Below are 18259 nucleotides of genomic sequence, written 5' to 3' on the forward strand. Positions count from 1 at the left end.
ACTGTGATACATAGTGTGCTGGGATATCCACCGCGGGAGTACCAGTCGCCGCGTTGGCGGGGATTTCTACTTTTGGGACAAGGGTCGGAGGGACCTCTCTCATAGGCAACTGAGATACCGGGACCTCCGACCGCTTACTGAGCAATAAGGCCAAATCGAGCGCTAAGGCAGCTGTAGAGGTGTCGGGCGAAAAAGCTCTTTTACAAATACCAACTAATTCTATGGGGCAACCAACCTTCTTTCTTATACATTCTTCCTGCAAGTGCTGTACCATCACTTGAATTACCTTCCTTTGCATTTCTACCGTAAATTGACTGTAGGTATCGTATACCTCATCCGGCGGTATCGATGAATCCGAGATCCATCTGACCGCATCTCTAGTACAAATTCGTACTTCCTCGGGTGCTGATCTTCGGCACGAAAGGAACCGTTTCTGCATATATATTCTATCGTCTTCATCATCCTCATTTCGCAATCTTTCAAAATCCTGTCTAAATTCGAATAGTCTATCGACATGTCCATGTACCTTCTGTTCGGTATCCCTCGAGAGTGCTAGATCGTTCAGATCTCTCACTCCTTGTGGGAGATCCGAAGTCTGCAATCTACCCCACATTACACCTAAGTGAATCCACAGCCCTTCAATAAAAACGTTTTTCTCGGGAAAATCGTGCAAATTAGACAATGTTGAAAATGCATCGTTTTGATCACCCTTTTCCATGCAATGTTTAGCCCAAGCAAATAGTTCCTGTTTCCTGCCCGCAGGAACAGTACTACGGGTCACAATTTTCGACCTTGCACCAAGGTCTAATTCAGTAGATACGGGACTCCCCGAAATCGGAAGGATAGGGGGGCCTAACTGAGGTACAAAGGAAAGAGGTAGTGTAGCAGACGGAATAGACAAAGAAGCGACGGCCAAGGAACTAGGAACAGCAGGCTGCGCAGGAGGAGGCTGCGCAGGAGGAGGCTGCGCAGGAGGAGTGAGAGTAGAAATAGGAACAACAGCAGGAACGGGCAAAGCGCCCGCACCAGGAGCATATGGAGGCGGCGCTGAAGAATCAGGCCTCCGTTCATTTAATATCTTTTCAATAAACTCCTCAGAAACATGAAAATCTTTAGAAGGGTAAATTTTCTGGACTCCGAGCGAGAAAGCTCTATCCATTCTCTGGGTTTCATCTAATCGTTTTTCCTTGTCATATAACAATGCCTTTTCGGCATTCGTTTTATGACGTCGTGCATGCTTATCCCTACTCTTAAGCTGCTGTAATGCTTCCTTTTTCCAATTTTGTAACACATCGAAGGCTGCTGGCCTAGCCTTCTTTTTAAGCAGAATCGACTCTAAGTATTCAATACGGGGGATCTCAAAACTACCATTGATTGGCCACTGAAATTCGGAGGCATTTCTGGTCTGTCTGTGCCAAATATCATTAAATACAATACTACCAATGCCATACTTACAGTACATAGTACACGCCGGCGACCCCTCCTGTGGTGCCGGACGGCTAAATTCAAAGGATTGTCGATCGCTGCGGAATAGAGCCCTAAAGCAGCTAGACAATTTCCCAGGCATTTCTCAAAGACTTGGTGTTACCTGGTTCAATAATTGTGTCTGCAGATACAATACTTCAAATTCAAATGTCAGGGTTAAATTAAGAGCCGGGTCACGACTGCACCTGACCAAATTCAAATGTCAGGGTTAAATTAAGAGCCTTACGACTGCACCTGACCAAACCTAAGGAGGACCGTACGGTTTTCAAAGGACTTCAACTAACGAAGTTTACCTGCGTTTAGTGGTTTTCGGCAAATCTGCCCACCTCGGATTTGGACCCTCGTCAAGATGCCGTGTCAGACCGCACGACTATCGCCCAAGGATCGGATCGTGCAGCGCTGCCGAGGTATCGCGTCTCGATCGGTCGGGCCCGCAGAATCACACCGTCCGATCCCGATTCGATAGTCTGCGTCAACCTTCAATGATCCGGCATCAATCTTGAGGGTCCCTATTCGGGCGCCAACTGTGGAAACATAAAAATTGACATGAGGCCGGGAAGCCCAAATGGAAAACACACCAACACAGGTTACAAAGGACCATATAAAGCGCTTTATTTCAAAGTTCAAAGTTTACCAAAGTATCAAAGTCAATTGACATGCGAATAGCTATTCGGCTCTCTGACTCACATACGAACCTTCAACGATAAGGTTCGTACCGCAAGTGGGAGAGACCGAATGTCTGGATGCTCTGTCTTTTATATGATTTGTACCGCATTGACCAGCCCTCTTGTAGATTAATCATTCCTAGGACTGTGGCTAGGGTTCGTAGCCAGGTCGAACATACAATTTAGATCAGTTCCGCTGATACAGTTACAGATTTACAAGAGGTTGAACAGGGGACAGGGTCTTAGTTCATGACCCTAATAAATAGCTTGCGGACATATTGTTTATTCACGTGTGCGGAGGTCACCATGGCCGAAGTCTTTACTCGCAATGTCATTCGGCCTCCATTTTGTGGTTCGGGGTGACTTCCACACTGCAAGAATACCTAAAATGGCGGCTAAATCCAAGATGGCGACTTACACAATACATTGAGGTCAAGACCTTGCCGCGGAACCTATGTTCACAGTGTACTTTTAGACAGCTTGGCGTAGGCCAACATACATTTAAACAATGCGATTGGGGTCACAATATTATACCGATTTCCACAACCTGTAACAGATGTTCTCCAGCATGGGTCTGGCATGAATTTACCTGCGAACCCTCCCTCCTTCCCCGCTGCGGCTCTTCTGGTTCATACTGACACCTCATGTGTTCTAATCTGAAGATGGCTGCCGGGGGGCTGGGTTAAGGGAGACAACCGTCATTGGATGGGTGCAGTATGACCCGGCCTTCAGTGATTGGATAACAGGTGAAAGGCAGCAATCAAGCTTTTAAATCAATGCTGCTTTTCTTTTCTTACCAAGGATTTCCAGCCCGACGATGGGGAATATTCATGAGCATGTGAATCCATGCCAGACCCACTTACAGGTAAGTAACTTGTTCCTTGGGTCAGAGTGTTATTGGAGGCGTAATCGTAGGATCAGGTGGGAAGGTGATGTGCTCCCAAGACAGTTAATCAGATGGCGAGGGGCATTCTAGGACCAAGGGCCCAGACAAAATTGGTGAATGGGAATAGGTGAGATGGGAGGACGAATGAAAGAGGGATCCCTAACCTTCTGGATGAATGAAACCAATGTAACCATGGCCTAGCAAAGCAGGGATGAGATTGTAAGGTAAGCTATGTAGGAGCAGCAATGCAAATGCTGACATGCTCAGTCTTTGGGCACAGTGGTTCCTGTTAGAAAAACATGAAATGACCATGAAACCCCTTGGCATTGAGGTTGATAGGTGCCTGAGAGTTTGTAGTCCAGGTTTATAAAGGTGGTGGTTTTCCAAAGTGAGAGCTGAGAGTATCACTGAGACTTTTGGAATAAAGCAAGGCCTACATAAACTACATGTAAGGGCTAATTTACAGAGTTGAATGCGGCATCTGTCTCCTCATGTCAGAGTCATTTTTGTAGTCCAGAGTATGTGAGAGTTGGAGTCCATTCCAAACAGAGCATAAGCTAGCCATTTCTTTAATCAACCCGAAGTCTCTTGTTTGGCCACATGTTGTGTTAGGGCCATAAACCCCTAAGCGGATAAGCTTGTCCATCCAGTACTAAGCTTGTCTTCCCAGAAGTTTGGCTTAAATTAGACATTTGATATTGTGAATAAGCAGTGCTGAATGGTGGTCCAGCTCATTTGTGATTCTCATCCCAGCATGCACTGAGACTGCTCATGTTTAAAGAAAAGAGCACACTATGTACTAGGCGTACAGTTTGGATTGTCCTACTTTGACATTGCTCTCGTACGTCTACACTCCATGTTCCTCTGATGCTTTTCATTAATTCGTCAAATTATTCAGATGTCTTTTGGTTTCCACAGTGATGGCTGCTGGGCAGTTGCATTATGTACTGGGTTTGCATTCCTCTGCCTCTATATTAACACTCCTTTGGTTTCCTTTTTGTACTTTAATCCAGGTCTTAAATGTGTATACTAGCTCCAATCATCTTCCCATACTAATTCCTAATGCGGGCAAACTCTTTGGTTTTATGCTGTTAGACATCATTTAAAATGTCATTGTAGATTAATGTTATACTTTCCTGTAGACTAATGTTATGCTTGGGTCCCCAGTGAACAATTGTTGTCTTTAATTATTCTTAACACTTTCTTTAAAAAAAGTAATTCTATAAATATATCGGTGGAACTGACTTTTCAGTATATCCTAGATATATCATTCTTTAAGAAAATCTGTGCACAGCCATCTGTACCGTAGGACGCGGCTACAATTCTGCCTCAGTCCAGACAGACCCGATGCTCCAAGGAATGTTGCAGCCATTTTCTCCGTACAGTCTACGTCTAGGATTGTCTGAATCGGTATGTATGTTTCAATGTTGCATACATTTTAATATGAAGGTGTGTGGTTTGAAAAAAGATATGAGAATCAAGCCCAGCGTGCATTGTATACTTAGGGCCTGATTTGCAGATCCTGTTCCTATGGGGTTGCACCATTATAAAACACTTCTGTGAATTGGGCCCTTAGTGTTTTAAGACCACAGCCCTCTTACCACAGACGTAATTGTGAAACATAAAGATCTGTGGTCATTCTTCTACTCACTGCTGCTATTTTTCCTCCTTGCCCTTTCATAGGGCTATTTCGACAGAGTACATTATAAGCGTATCAGGTTGTCCATCTTGGATTGCTAAGCTTCTATTAGAAAATAATGTATACGGTTATTCTAGGTTTTGATTATGTGCTTTTCTCAGTAAGACAAGTGTAACATTATTATTTATGACTAAAATATATACTGGAAGTGATCATTAGAAATGACCATTGTAAAATGTTTAAAGGATGCAGTTTGCAATAGTAGTAGAATTGAATCATTTCATTTTTTATAGCTGCTTTTGCAGAAATCCACAGCTACCTCCCCCACTAAGAAATCTGTGTGTGTTTTCCTCTGGTGACACAGCTGTCAACAATGAATGGCACGGGTAGCTCCAGCAAAGTGCACCTGAAAAAAGCAAATCTAACATAGAAACAGACAGAGTGAGACAGAGCGGGGATAGAGAGATAAAGAGGAAGTGAGAAAGGGAGAGGGAGGAAGAGAGAGAGAACACACAGAGGAAGAGAGCACAGGGACAGATAGAGAGAATAAAAGAGAAGAGGTGACAGAAAGGGAGAGAAAGCCTGACCGGCATATGATGTATCGGGTACAGCTAGTTGTAGTTCTTTTTTAATATCAGGTCAAAAAGATATATATGGAGAACCTTGTGCACCGGCTTCATAGCATATTTGTGGCGTAGCTGGAAAATCTGAAAATAACATTCTGTTATGGGATTCTAGGGCCATTGCATTGGAACTCTGTGTTGTTTTGTCAGTATTTGTTTTAACTTGCCTTAGACAAAAGCTGTACTTTTCTTCTACCTTGGATAAATAATTGCACAGTTGTATTAGAAAGCAGTGCAGCTTTTATGCTACCATGTCTCCAACATATGTGACTTTTTCCCCCAGAATAATGGGTGTGAGAGACAATTGACGCCAGAGAAAGGTGTGAATCTAGATGTGTTTCTTGGAACTCATTAGGATTTGGGTGTGTACCCCACATGATCCTGGTTGCTGCCAGCGGCAGCTCTCTTGGTCTCTTTGCATCAGTTATGTAGAACTATGTGGTAGAAGCCAAGTGATTGAAGCAAGACGATGCTGAGCAACACAGGTTCGACCCCCGTGTCTACGCTTAGAAACTTCTGGGTATTAAGCGCGTTATAAATAACCCATTACAATTTACAATTACATAGCAGGAACACCTTGGGAAACTTAAGGAACACATAGCTCTTGGCTTCTTTCTTCTTGGTAAGTAGCTTGGTGCACACACTACAATATGACCATGGCTTATCTGCAAGTGTAACACATTACCAGTAGTTTAAAGTGGGAGCTGAAAGTGTGAAGTATATACCAAATGAAATTGTTGCTGCTTGCATTGGGCAATCCATCAACCACTAACGCTTTTCACCCTGCATCCCATTTTGTCAGATTGGGCAGTGCACCTATCTTCCGGTCTTCTCCTCTTGCGGCCAACTGCTCAGCTTGCTGGAATATGTCCTATGTAGGTCTTGAAAAGTGCTGTGCATTCTCACAGTGTTGTACACTTTTCCGAAGATGTTTAATGAGCAAAGTAAGGGTAGATCGAGGGTGCATTGCAGCTAACTTCAAACGTGGTCAAATGAACAGAATTCGCATATTGAGGCGAATCCCACTGCAAACTCAGACAGGAATGAAGGAAAGGGCACATTGCACCCAATGCTTGTGTTAGGCAGATTGAGTGAAGTGAGTATTTGAGTGAGCAAAGGTGCAAGCAAGCTAGCAAGCAGATGTACGGGTTAGTGAGCAGAAGAGCTAGCAGTTTGGCAATGGGGCAATCAATTGGTTGATTGTGTGTGAATGAGTGTGAAGTCTAGCATAGTGCAGATCACCAAAACGGTATCACCTCACCAAACTTCCTGGATGGTGAGGTTGCACAAGGGTCAGACAAGATACGTTTTTCTGGTTCATTCTGGAGATCAAGTGGCAGATTCTGTGTATATCACCAGTTGCCAGATATATAGCTGCAGCACTTCTAGGGTTTTGGCAAGGATTTTGGATGGCAGAGAAGAGTGAGCGTGCAGGTTTATAAATACTTACTTAATTGCAGAGGTAGTTGGGTGCTTTTTCATGCATGCGTTTGTGGGTAAGGCAACAGGTTGTGATGGTCCATGATGTGCTTCGAGGTGAGTTAGATGTCCTAGATCAAATTGATCTGGGAGTTGTGTTTCTGCAGTCGCTGGACATGGAAAAGATCGGTAGCCATTTTTGGGACGTTCTGGCTGCCACTGTCTTTTCTTCCAACGAGCGTTACAACAGAGAAGTCATGAACCCACTGATGAATAATTGGGGCCAATTGTGTAAGATGAGCTGAGGGGTGACCCATAGAATCATGGAATTTGATCCCCATACAAAACAATGTCCTAGATGGAAAGGTACAATGAGGCTGCTGAGGGATCGAGTCTTGTTTTCTCTTTGTGGAAGAGCAGGTCTGTGTTGGGGTCACTATGAGGATGCTCATGGTCAACCACACTTCGAAAAAGATGCAGCAATTTTCCTGTACTTGTGCATCCAAAGTAGCCAGAAACTGTAAAGCCCAGCAATAAAGAGAAATACAAAAGGTCACCATCTTTCATGTTGTTCATGTTGAGCTGCACAAAGAGTGATGTTGGGGCAAACCTCAACTTGCAATACACTGAAATTACAGTCCGTGTCAGACCAGTGAGCGATGCTACATTTAATATTAAACCTCATGGCTTTCTAGTTGTATTCATAGTTCTATTGGACTTCAAGCATAACGGTGAATGTCTCACTAAAATGTTCTCAGCAACAAGATCCAGCATCTATTTTACACACTGGCACAAGGACGTCCTTCCTGTAACACAGTGCTTGCAGCTTCAGCATTAGTTTGTTGCTAATGAGCATTATGAGACACCATAGCTTGGTATGTATAAGGATCACATGAGGTACACCCTCTAGTTGTCTCTCGGCTCATGCCAAGTCAAGGAAAAATCCTTGTAAGAACAGCCCTGCCGCTTCGTAGCAGGTGTGAAGGGAGGACCAGAGCTGACATTATCCATCGACTGAATTGTGAAATCCAGTATACGCCTTTTGTATTTCTACAATGGTCACATATGAAATAAATGCATATATTATGAGCCGATATTATTTCATATTTGTCAACTCAGTGAATCTGATTGGGTCTTACTATTTTATGGATATACAAGTCCGGCCCCTAGGAAAGGCACGTACAGTGAGCGGTGTGATGGGATTGCCCTCCACAGCTAGTGGCGGCAGCATGCAATACAGCCATGCATAGAGAAAGGGTTGTGTGCAGTGCTCCAGATAAGATTTGGAAGTGGGAGTATTTTACTCGTTATTTTTTAAAGTTGGGAGTAAAATGATTTTTTAGGGAGTAAAAATGTAAGTCCACTTCCCATTGAGAGTATTTTATAAGCGAGTAAAAATATGTTTTAACTGAAACACAGAAATGTTTTTGTAATAATTATTTCTTTGCACCTAGTTATTCATGCATATTAAAAGATAAATGCTTACTTCTTCCAATCAAGCAGTTAAAATAATCGGTACTACGTGTACTACTGGTTCTAAAAATATTCATGGAGCTGTGAGGGTGAAAGCAGGGGCCGCAAGATCTACATGTCTTTTATATTTTTTGTTGGGAGTATTTTTACACCCTAGTTTTATTTTTGGGAGTATTTGACAAAAGTGGCAGTATACCCCTTATCTGTAGGGCTGGATGTATGGCTTTCCAAATACCAAAAGTTTGAATCTTGTATTTTGAATTGGGGCAGGCAATGCAGGCCAGGCAGCTTTCTGGGAGAATGCACGGTTTGAGAAGTGGACCTGCTTGGGTAAAATTCGGCAGTTTACAACTAAATATATTTGCAACCTTTACATTACGAATGACCATATAGTAATCTATAATGTCTCTTGGGAGTAGGGGGCGGGCCAAGACATTGTCGTGGCTGCTTTTATCAACAACACCAGGTCCGATGAGTCTTGGGAGGAAATGTCTTTGCAACTTTAGCTTCTCTGTGATATGGGCAAAGTAGGGTGAGAGCATTGTGATGTCACACAACAGAATAGACTTGCACTATTTTAGCATTGACAGTAGGCTAGGACCGCTTTTTCTGAGGCCTTCTCAAAGGTCAACCTCTTCACGCAATGCAGCTGTCCAAGATACCACCAAAAATATAAGTTGAAGGGGGCAAGGGGAGGCGAGCTGTGATGCAGAGGTCATGCCCATGCAGTATGTTTCTTAGGGGAAAGGATGGGTCGGATAGGGCTAGCAGAGTATGTCATACTGGGAAGACACATGCATGTATCTACCCCTGTATGCTTGAGCAAGAGTCAGTCTCGTACTCCTGCATAGCTCTGGATGAGACCACTGAGCAACCTAACCCCGTAGACTGATTGTGAGTTGGTGGCGAATGGTAGGGCATTACTGACTGGGCTAACACCGATGTGCACCTAGCCCTGCATGACTTGTGAGTGGCAAAAGTGTGGGTGATGGTAGTGGGATTACAGAGACTTTCATCACTCCAGTCAGGTGTTTCTGAAAGGGGAGCATTTTCAACTCATGTAGGGATTGGAGCCAAAAACAGAGTAGTTCACAGGGAAGGAAGCTGCAAATTCTCTGGGGTCGTCCACAGAAGGATTGTCTTAGTAGTTGTCATCTCTTAAAGTTTCTCCTTTGCATGATCAAGCGATCCTCCAGAAAAGTGATTTTGTGCATGAGAGTCTTGGGTGTGTTACGGAGGAAGGCTTCGTAGGTGAGGGTGAGACCGGCTGTCTTGAACATACAGCATGTGCCTATGAGTATCTAGTTTTACGAGATATGGTAGGGGTGGTGTGATCAGGTCGACACATGTCTGCCATTAGGCATATGCTTCTGAATGCTGTATTGTTTTCTTTGGGCAGGCACATCAAGAAAGCATTTCCATAGTCTCATCTTTTTTAAGACAAGGGCGTGTATCACAATGAGGAAAATCCACTGTCAAGCAAAGCAAGTTTCACCAGAGCATGGAGATGACAAATACGTCAAAATGTTGCAAGTTCCTTTGGACGTGGACCTCTCAACTGTGGACATCATTAAGTAGCACTTATCTTCTAACCAATATTTGTTGTATACTTTATTTTGAGATTTACCTAGAATTCATTGAGTAGCTCATCAAAAATTATTTTCTAACTTCAGTCTAACGTGCTCTGGTGCAGGTCAGTGCTCTAGAACACTTTATAAACAAATAAATGCGTCACATATAGCCGTGGTGGGAGAGGGGCACACTGTGCACAACACTTTCATGATGTGCATACAGATTCTGCAATGCTTTCTCCTACCTCTCAACTACCCCATCTCTTCACTAATCCTACTGTTCCCATTCTCCCTACTGTGACTCTGCCAGTATGCCTGATATTCTCCCTCTCATATGCTCATGGCCCTCCCCACTTCTCTACTCTCCATCACCTCTATCTTTACTCCTAGTTTGACTATATGCCTACTCTTCCACTCTTTCTGATCCTTAAGGTCCTGCACTCTCCTCACCATGTTTCTCTATCTCCCCTTCACACTCTCCTGCATCTCAGCTTTCCTTGCCTACACCCTGTCTACATCACCTACTGTTCAGTGCTCCCAACTGTCACTCTCACATTGCATTTACTCCCTCTCTCCCTTGGCCATATTTTCCACTCCATCTTCTCTCTCATGTGCCATAGGTCTACCTCACTTTCCTTCTTCCCTAGTGGTTATTCCGAACAACGGTTTGCCTTTCTGTGCTCCTCTTTCTACTGCTCTCTCACTTTATCTACTTTCCCACAACTCTTACTCTTCTTAATTAATGCTCTCTGTATGCCCCCCCTTTCTCTCTCTTTCTTGCCTTCTTTATCCCTCAACACCCTTCCTCTCCACTACATTCTGTCTCCTTGCCAACTGTGACCGTGCCCATATTTCTTCTCTCGCTTCTCTCTCCTTCTCTTTGCACTCTTCCTGGCACTCTCATTCAGCTCTTTCTAGTCCCTCTCCCGACTCTCCTTCTCCCACCAATCTGCTTTCCTCTGATTTTCCTCTCGCCCTAATCCTCCTAGCCTACTGCCTTCTCTTTTGATTCGCTCTCTCCCATTCTCTTTCTCTAGTTCTCCGTCCTTCTTTACACCCACTTTCTCTCCCAGTTTCATTTTCTGTTAATTTCTCTCCCTTTATCTGCTTGCTTGCAGTGATATCGATCTATCTTTTCTCTATCATCTCTCTCATTTACGCCTTCCACTTTATGATCTTATTTACCTCCTTTTTGTGTTTTCTTTCTTGCTGCACTTTTCTTTAAATTTCTCTCATTTGTTTCTCTTCTCTCCCATTCCCATTTCTAGCATACTCCCCCCACGCTGCATCCCACCCAGTTCTGGTCCCTTTTATGCTTTTCTCTGTGTTTACATTCTATGAGGTTTTCATTCACGTGTTTAATCTGAATGCTTTAAGAGGGAGTAGAATACATTGCAACTCTGCAAAGGTTTCCCTGGGCTTATGTGTGTTTAGTTGCGTTTTGGATCCTAGCACCTCTCTAATTTTTAAAAGTACCCACCTCTCCCAGGAGAGTTGGTAGTGATCAAAGGCACTGCCACTAACATACAAAATGGTTTTGAAAAAAAAAAAAGGTTTATACCACTAGCTTCTTTGCTGACAAGGCTAACAAATACCAATTAATAGATTTAGGAGGTGGTTTTAAGGTTGCTGAGTGGTTTGGGTTTTGAGTTCAATGGAAGGGCACAGAAAGTCATATTAACAGTACATAGGTTGTGCTTTCCTATAGTTTTGAGGGAGATTAAGTTGGGGCGTACAGCACATGCAGTCATCGCTCCCTGGGATGACGCACCACAATAACTCAGTTAGATGCCGAGGAGAGCAATCTGAGGGTCTGTGTACAACCACCAATAACATCCAGAAGCTCAAGCTCACTGCATAAACATCACACAAAGTCAAGGAGGTCTCACCAAATCAATTTATTTTCTAAAACTCATGAAAAAGACCCGGTTCAGAGTTACCCGTGGGCATCTCCCATGACTGGCTTTGGGTGCACCCGTGGTCGCCCGCGGGGATGACCTCTTCGGCGTAATGGACCTGCAAGTCTGCTCCCTGCCCAGGTGGGTGTGTCAGTGCTGGCTCTGGCCATGGTACTTGGCATGGAAGAGCCTGTCCTGGGATCTTGCAGAAAGAACTGAGCAAAAGAGGAGGGGAGGGTCGCTGAGATAGAAGAGACACGCGTCCCCCGTGGACGGGTTAGGCCACCGCGTGCTCGCCTAGAAGGGCCTGCTCCCCCGGGCGGCCCCCTAGTTTCTGGGATGTGGCTCTCCTGGGCAGTTATCCTCTCCTGCCTCCTTCGTCTCAGTTCATCCCGGATGTCACCAAGGACACCCAGCAGTTGACAATGTAGTTCCCGGTCCCTAGCCCTCTCTTCCCGCTGTCGGGTCATCTCTTCTTCCTTCATTGCCAACTCTTGGCGGTACAACTGATCTCTTAGCTTCTCCAGCTGCAAGAGGCGGTGGAGACTAGCCCTCCAGCGCGCTCTTCTGTCCTCCTTTGCCCTAGGGCGCCCGAGCCTGCGGTGCATTGCAGCAGTCGAGCCCTGATCGCCATCAGGATATTCTGACGATACAAGAGACTCGTTAACACTGCAGTCGCTGCGCTGAGAAGAGGCATACTGCTTTTCCAACTGTTGGTCATCCTCCCCATCATCATCCTTTCGGTGATCTTGTAACAGAGGCCACACCATCCCCCCTGCCAAAGACCCTAAGTCTGTTTGCTGACTGCCCCCATCTCTTCCAGACTGGGAAGAGCAAACTGACTCTGGCACCCTGTCCGACGGAAGGATATCAGAGTCACTCTCTTCCCCCCAACCAGTATGGGCAGATAGGTAGCAGAGGGGATCTTCTGAGGATGAGGCCAGAGGACCTGGGGAAACACGCCTAAATGATTGCTTGACCTGCCTCCCTACAGTAATGGACATCCTAGCCTCCTCTTTGGTGCCTGACCAAGGGTCCAAGTAAGGGTTGATAATCATCCCCTGACACCGGCGTCCATCCACTTCTTGGTCCTCTGTATCTCCCTCGACAGACGTCGTACTGTAGGTGACTAGAGTTCCGCTTCTCTGGGGAGGGGACAGCGCAGACCTCGCAGGGGACCTTTGGACTGGCAATGATGAAGCTGCAGAAAAGAAAAACCGCATTTTAAAACGTATTCGTGGCCAGCATCTTCAGACACAATATATTAGCGTTGTCTTTATATTAGTGATAATTGAGCATATCAACTCGAGCTGCCCATCTCCTCTGCTACCACTCCAGCCTCGGTGTCATACGCTTAGCATCTTTCGAATTCTCTATTTTGGGAATGGCGATAACATTGTAAACTCTCTTTGCTATTATTACTTTATTATTATGAATGATATTAATTAATTGTCAAACAGATTTAAGGCCTACTAGATATGCCATCATATTGAATATGTGTGTTCCGTATAATGTGTGTTGTTTTGCAACAAGTCCACAGCATGCGCGCACCAGGTGCGTGAGGTAGCTACGGGGAGTGGTACGTGACATTTCGACCTTCCTGTGAGAGAATGTGCAACATGATATCACAGCATACCGCAAGATGTCGGGCTTTTCGACTTCCGTTCCCTCATGTTTCATTTTCCTTAAGAGTGGTCGCCGTTGGCTGTTTGTGATATTCTGTGACATTCTGCAAACTTTCTAACAGGCATCCGAAATGTCACGAGCTGCGGTTGCATCGGGCTGCACTGGGCCACACCTGCTGTGGACTAGTTTCCCCGCAGTGCTTTAAATGGGCAGGTACTGTCAGGCTCCGAGTACCAGCATTTCTCAGCAGTGTGCCTGCCACGATGGGACAATACCGGCCCTACTGGCAGGGAAGCAGGCACTTTGAGGCGGAGAGTACCTGCGCGTGTTCATTTGCTTTCCATTGCAAGCACTGTGTCGCCGTGGGGGTGGCCTGAACTGCTCTGCCTTTTGCCTCTGCTGTGATCACAGATTCCAGAGGGGCCTCGGCTATGGACCTCGAGTCTGGAGGAAGCAGAACCTTCAGCAGAAGGTAAAGAGGAGGGCTGCCTGGAGTCACGGTGTCTGATGGAGCGGCTGGCATCGCATGGTTAGATGTTCTTGCAGTAGCGGGGAGGAAACCTCATTAACACAACGAAGAGACCATGCTAGCAGTGCACACTGAACATTACTGAGCGATGGAAGCTTAAATGCATCACATAATTCAGACAGGTGACATGCATGTAATCCACACATTGCAATGGATGAATTACTGTACATACAAGCTAAATTCCAGGCAGGACTATGGAGCATTGCAAACCCATTCTAAGCTTAAACCATCCCCATGAGGTGTAAAATGGCAGGTGTGGTGTTAATAACAAAGCATCATCATCATTAGTAAGTCCTTTGAGCTTACCTGGTTATGCATCGATGCCTTCCAGCTCGTGCTCAGGGACGGCATATGCAAGAGTAGAGAGGCCTCTTTAGGGATTGTGAGAGATGTCCGAGGCTGGCGCCTCCATCTGCACCCGTGACGGCAGCCCTTGTGGGAGAACGTCCTCTTTACGGTCCGTCGAAGGTCCCCCCACTTTACGCTTGTGGCGCTCGATGCTAGGTGCTGGATAGCCGAGGCAGTTGGGTCTCCTCTGGATCTGTGTCCACAGCTGTTTTTACTGCTTGGGATTTTTTTTAGACGCGCAGAGCCAGTTTTAATGGCTTCTGACTCACAAGGCGATTTAAATGGTATCAGCAAAAACGGAGGCTGAGAGTCTCAAACTTGTCAAAATGTTTTGCCTATTGTGTTTCATGCCAGGGGCAATGACCGCCCAGGTGATATCGGCTTCTGAGACACGTACAAGAAACAGGAAGAAATTACTTCTAGATGTTGGACGAAAAGTCAACTGTCTTATATGCCAAGACTACCTGGTGGTGAGACGCAGATGGTGGGGGAGTGAGGATGTTGGGTCAATAGTTGGACAAAAACGGCACTCAGCCGTCATAGAGCAGATCTTGATTGGGTTCAGAGTTCTTTTAAATGTCTGGGGAACCTGGCAATTTCATCCACTTGCTATTGGTGGGTTAAAGGGGTGCTTTGCCTTTGAGAGGTGGTGCCGTATGTCTGCCTTCACTGACCACATCTGTGTATTGTCTTTCTTGCATCTCCCCTGCAGCATTCCCCTTGTGTTTGCTCAATTGAATTCCCTTTGTCTCTAGCACCCATTATAATTTGCCTTTCAGGATGCCTCCTCCAGGCCATTAACAGGTTACATTGTAGGGACTTGTTGTGTGTTACAGCTTCCTTGCTCAGTGTTACCTTTCCTTTTACAGCTCACAAGGACTTGTTCTCTGCATGCAGGAGAGCGCACAAGGGGAAACGTTGACGATGTGAATGATGTGAAATCATGACCAAGCCCACACGCGGACTTGCTCATGCAGCGGAACAGTTGAGGGTGGAAGGGGCACGCATACAGCACAGAGGGGACATGCATAAACATGATGTGTTGCTTTCAGTCATGCAAACACAATGCACACATATCGCAGTTCTTTGTTCTGCCAGAGAATTGCTCCCGACTTCTTGCAAATGTACGGTAAACCATTGAACTCTAATAACACATACTAGTCTTCAGATGGCAAGGCACATTTTAACATTGTATATCAAATTATGTTTGTTCTCTACTATGTGAACAACAGTCCATCAGCAACAGTGACACCAGACCCATGCAGTCTTGGCTGACATCTCATATCCAGTTTGCCCGCCAATGTACATAGGCTGTCGGATATGTGTTATTGAGCTTAAAATAGCCAAATCAGCCCTTTTTCCAAATAACTCTCCACCATTGACCTCACTATTGTACAGTCAGCTGCGCTTCAGGAAACATGCTTAGACTTGAGACTACATTGAGGTGTCATTAAATTGAGTTACTGAGCGACAGCGACATTGGCTAGACCAGTGGATGTTATGGCATTGTTTAGTGCTGAATGTATTGTATGCCATGTCAAAGTGAGCTTTCTGTTGAAGTGAAAATTAACCCAAAGGAACCCCTTTGTTAAATTGTACGGAAACCAAATGTTGCGGCTGCGCACTGGATGAATTTCTGACAATGAAGCTTCCTGCTTACACTTTCATCTCAATATCTGAAACTCTCATCACACATTAGGGTCTTTCATAAGGTGCTTTGGGGGTGCAATTCCATGTACCTCCTACGACCTCCAGTCAAATGGCATAGAGGGATCTCGATTCTGCGCCTTTTTCCAAAACAAATTAAAAATGTGCCTGGATCAAAGCTTAAAGGACGTAGTTCAGATCTCAGGCTTTCCTGTAAAGTTTCTACGTCTTATGTTCCCCTTTCCAGCCAGTGCTAATTCATGACGTGCTGTGAGTTTCTAGTTAATGTATGTGTTAAGTGTGGTGATCATTTTGGCCTGGGCTACCTTAATCAATGTTCATATCATACAGGTAGCCCTTCGGATATATAGGTGATGAAGACCTAGTTTCTGAATGGCCAATTGCAAATTGGAGTGGATGATTGGACATTCACCCAGTTGTACACGTAATTAGGGGGGCTTTGGGGAGTTGTGCACTAGATTTGCACTTTTCAAATAAGATGCATTTTAAAATGCCCTGTGTGAACTGCTGAAAATTCTGCTGGTGCAATAGTCAGTAGCATTTTTTATGTTTGTTCAGTATATGGAATAGGCAACAGGGATCTTTTAACCCCTTAAGTGCCAAGGACGAGTATGCTCGTTCTTTTTGCATAGACTTCAATAAATAAGCAGAATTCTGAAAATCACACACATCTGGTGCTTCTGTGCATGCCAAGGAGCCCAACAAGTCGGTTCAGCCCTTGAGCCACGTCTCCAAACTAGCCTTGTTTAGTTTATCTCGAAAATGTACACTTTTGTGAAATTGAAGTCTCTACATCATTAAAGGGATTTGTAAAAGTAAATAAAGATATTTAAGTTTTTGAATATATTTATTAATATCTGTTTGTATTTGAAAATTATACAGATGTTTAGCTCCTGCCCAGAAAACTAGGGATCCTCAAAGGCATGCCAGTAAAGAAAATTTAAATGGTTCCACATATTTCTTAGAAGAATGTATTTATTTATTTAGATTTATAAAGCGCACAGCGGCCCGGAGGCGTTGTGGCGCTGTTACAGGTTACTCACTTGGTGCAAGTTATAGAGGTTATACTGGATATTCAATTGGTGCAGCATATACATTGTGTAATTCATTAGGGGTGGCCGAATCGGTATTCTGTGGGTCCTGGTGGAGCACTGCACATTGCTTCGCAGGGTTGCACAAAGAGAGTGAATTTTCACACAAAAAGTGTTTTAATTCACCTGAAAAAGAGAACTCTAGTGTTCTATTTTTGCAAGAAATATTTCTTCATCCTATGCTATATCTGATTTCTGGTTGCACATAAATTAGAATACGGTTTAATCGACTAAAAAAGAAATACTTCTTGTCAATCCTTGAAGGTATGTTGCTTATGATCAAGTGCCTGTCAATGTGAGAGGGCTCTGTTCTGTCTCTGTGCTTTTTTTATTGTTTCGAGGATTGACACTGCAAGTTTGTTAAAAATACGTGATAAGCACTCAAAGGTAGTTCTAAATTCTCGGTTATGCACTGCAGATGGCAACTATTCTAGGTTCACAAGCATGCTTTGATATATGCAAATGTCAGAAACTTCCTGCTTCACTTTATTGGGGTATTTGGGCAGTGATCACATTGAAGTGTATTAACTTTCTAGCAATGCATTTTAGGATTGCTAGGCAGTCCTTGATTTGAAATATTGTAACCTTTGTGCAAAACATTTTGAGGATTGCTGGGCGGTGCTTAGTTTGTACTATATTGAACTTCCAGTCATACATTTTTAGGATTTTGAATGGTGCTGAGTTTGAAATGTCTTAATGTTCCTGCAGTACATGTTTAGGATTGTTTGGTGGTCCTTAGTTTGCAATTTTCTAACCTTCTTGCAGTATATTTTTAGGATTGTGTTTTTAGGATTGTTAAGTGCTTAGTTGGAACTGTCTAAACTTGTTTATACTAAGTTTGAGGATTGATGGGTGTTACTTAATCTGGCATTTGACAATTCTTAACATTTTAATAGTACATTTGTAGGATTGTTGGCCAATGCTTAGTTTGAAATATCACCTAGTTCATTTGTAGGATTCTTATGTAGTACTTAGTTTTCAATGCCTTATTCATTTTATGGTACATTTTTATGATTAGTGGCTGTTACTTAGTTTGAAAAGTCTTTTCCTTGTTACTGTACTTTTTGATGGTTAGTGGGTGGTGCTTAGTTGGACATTTTCCTGACGAATACTCTTTAGGCCACGTTTTTGGGTTATGATTAGTTTGGAATGTCTTAACCTTCTTCTGTACATATTCAATATTATTAGCCTGTGTTTAGTGTGAAATACCTTAACCCTCTAGCTGTACATTTTTAAGATATCGTAGCTGTGCTTAGTTTTAAACGTCTCCTCCATGAAGTATATTTTTAGGACTGCTGAGCTGGGCTTACTTTCAAAATGTTTGTCCCTTGAAGCTAT

The 18259-nt window shown here is 44.1% G+C and overlaps 1 protein-coding gene across 7 annotated transcripts in view; it reads right to left on the reverse strand.

The window, feature by feature from the left end:
* DLGAP3 (DLG associated protein 3) overlaps positions 1–18259 on the reverse strand; it is a 1860282-nt gene that overhangs the window by 262447 nt on the left and 1579576 nt on the right. For 2 of the 7 annotated variants that reach the window (XM_069622572.1, XM_069622574.1), the window contains one exon: positions 11645–12860. The exons of the other annotated variants lie outside the window; for them this stretch is intronic. In XM_069622572.1, coding sequence (XP_069478673.1) covers positions 11698–12860 — 1163 coding nt within the window. In that variant the 3' untranslated portion in view covers positions 11645–11697. Of the gene's footprint in view, positions 1–11644; positions 12861–18259 lie in introns of those variants that run through there. 7 annotated transcript variants of the gene reach the window in all.

Source organism: Ambystoma mexicanum, chromosome 11 (assembly GCF_040938575.1).
Source record: "Ambystoma mexicanum isolate Mex_15411 chromosome 11, UKY_AmexF1_1, whole genome shotgun sequence".
Classification (NCBI taxonomy): Eukaryota; Metazoa; Chordata; class Amphibia; order Caudata; family Ambystomatidae; genus Ambystoma; species Ambystoma mexicanum.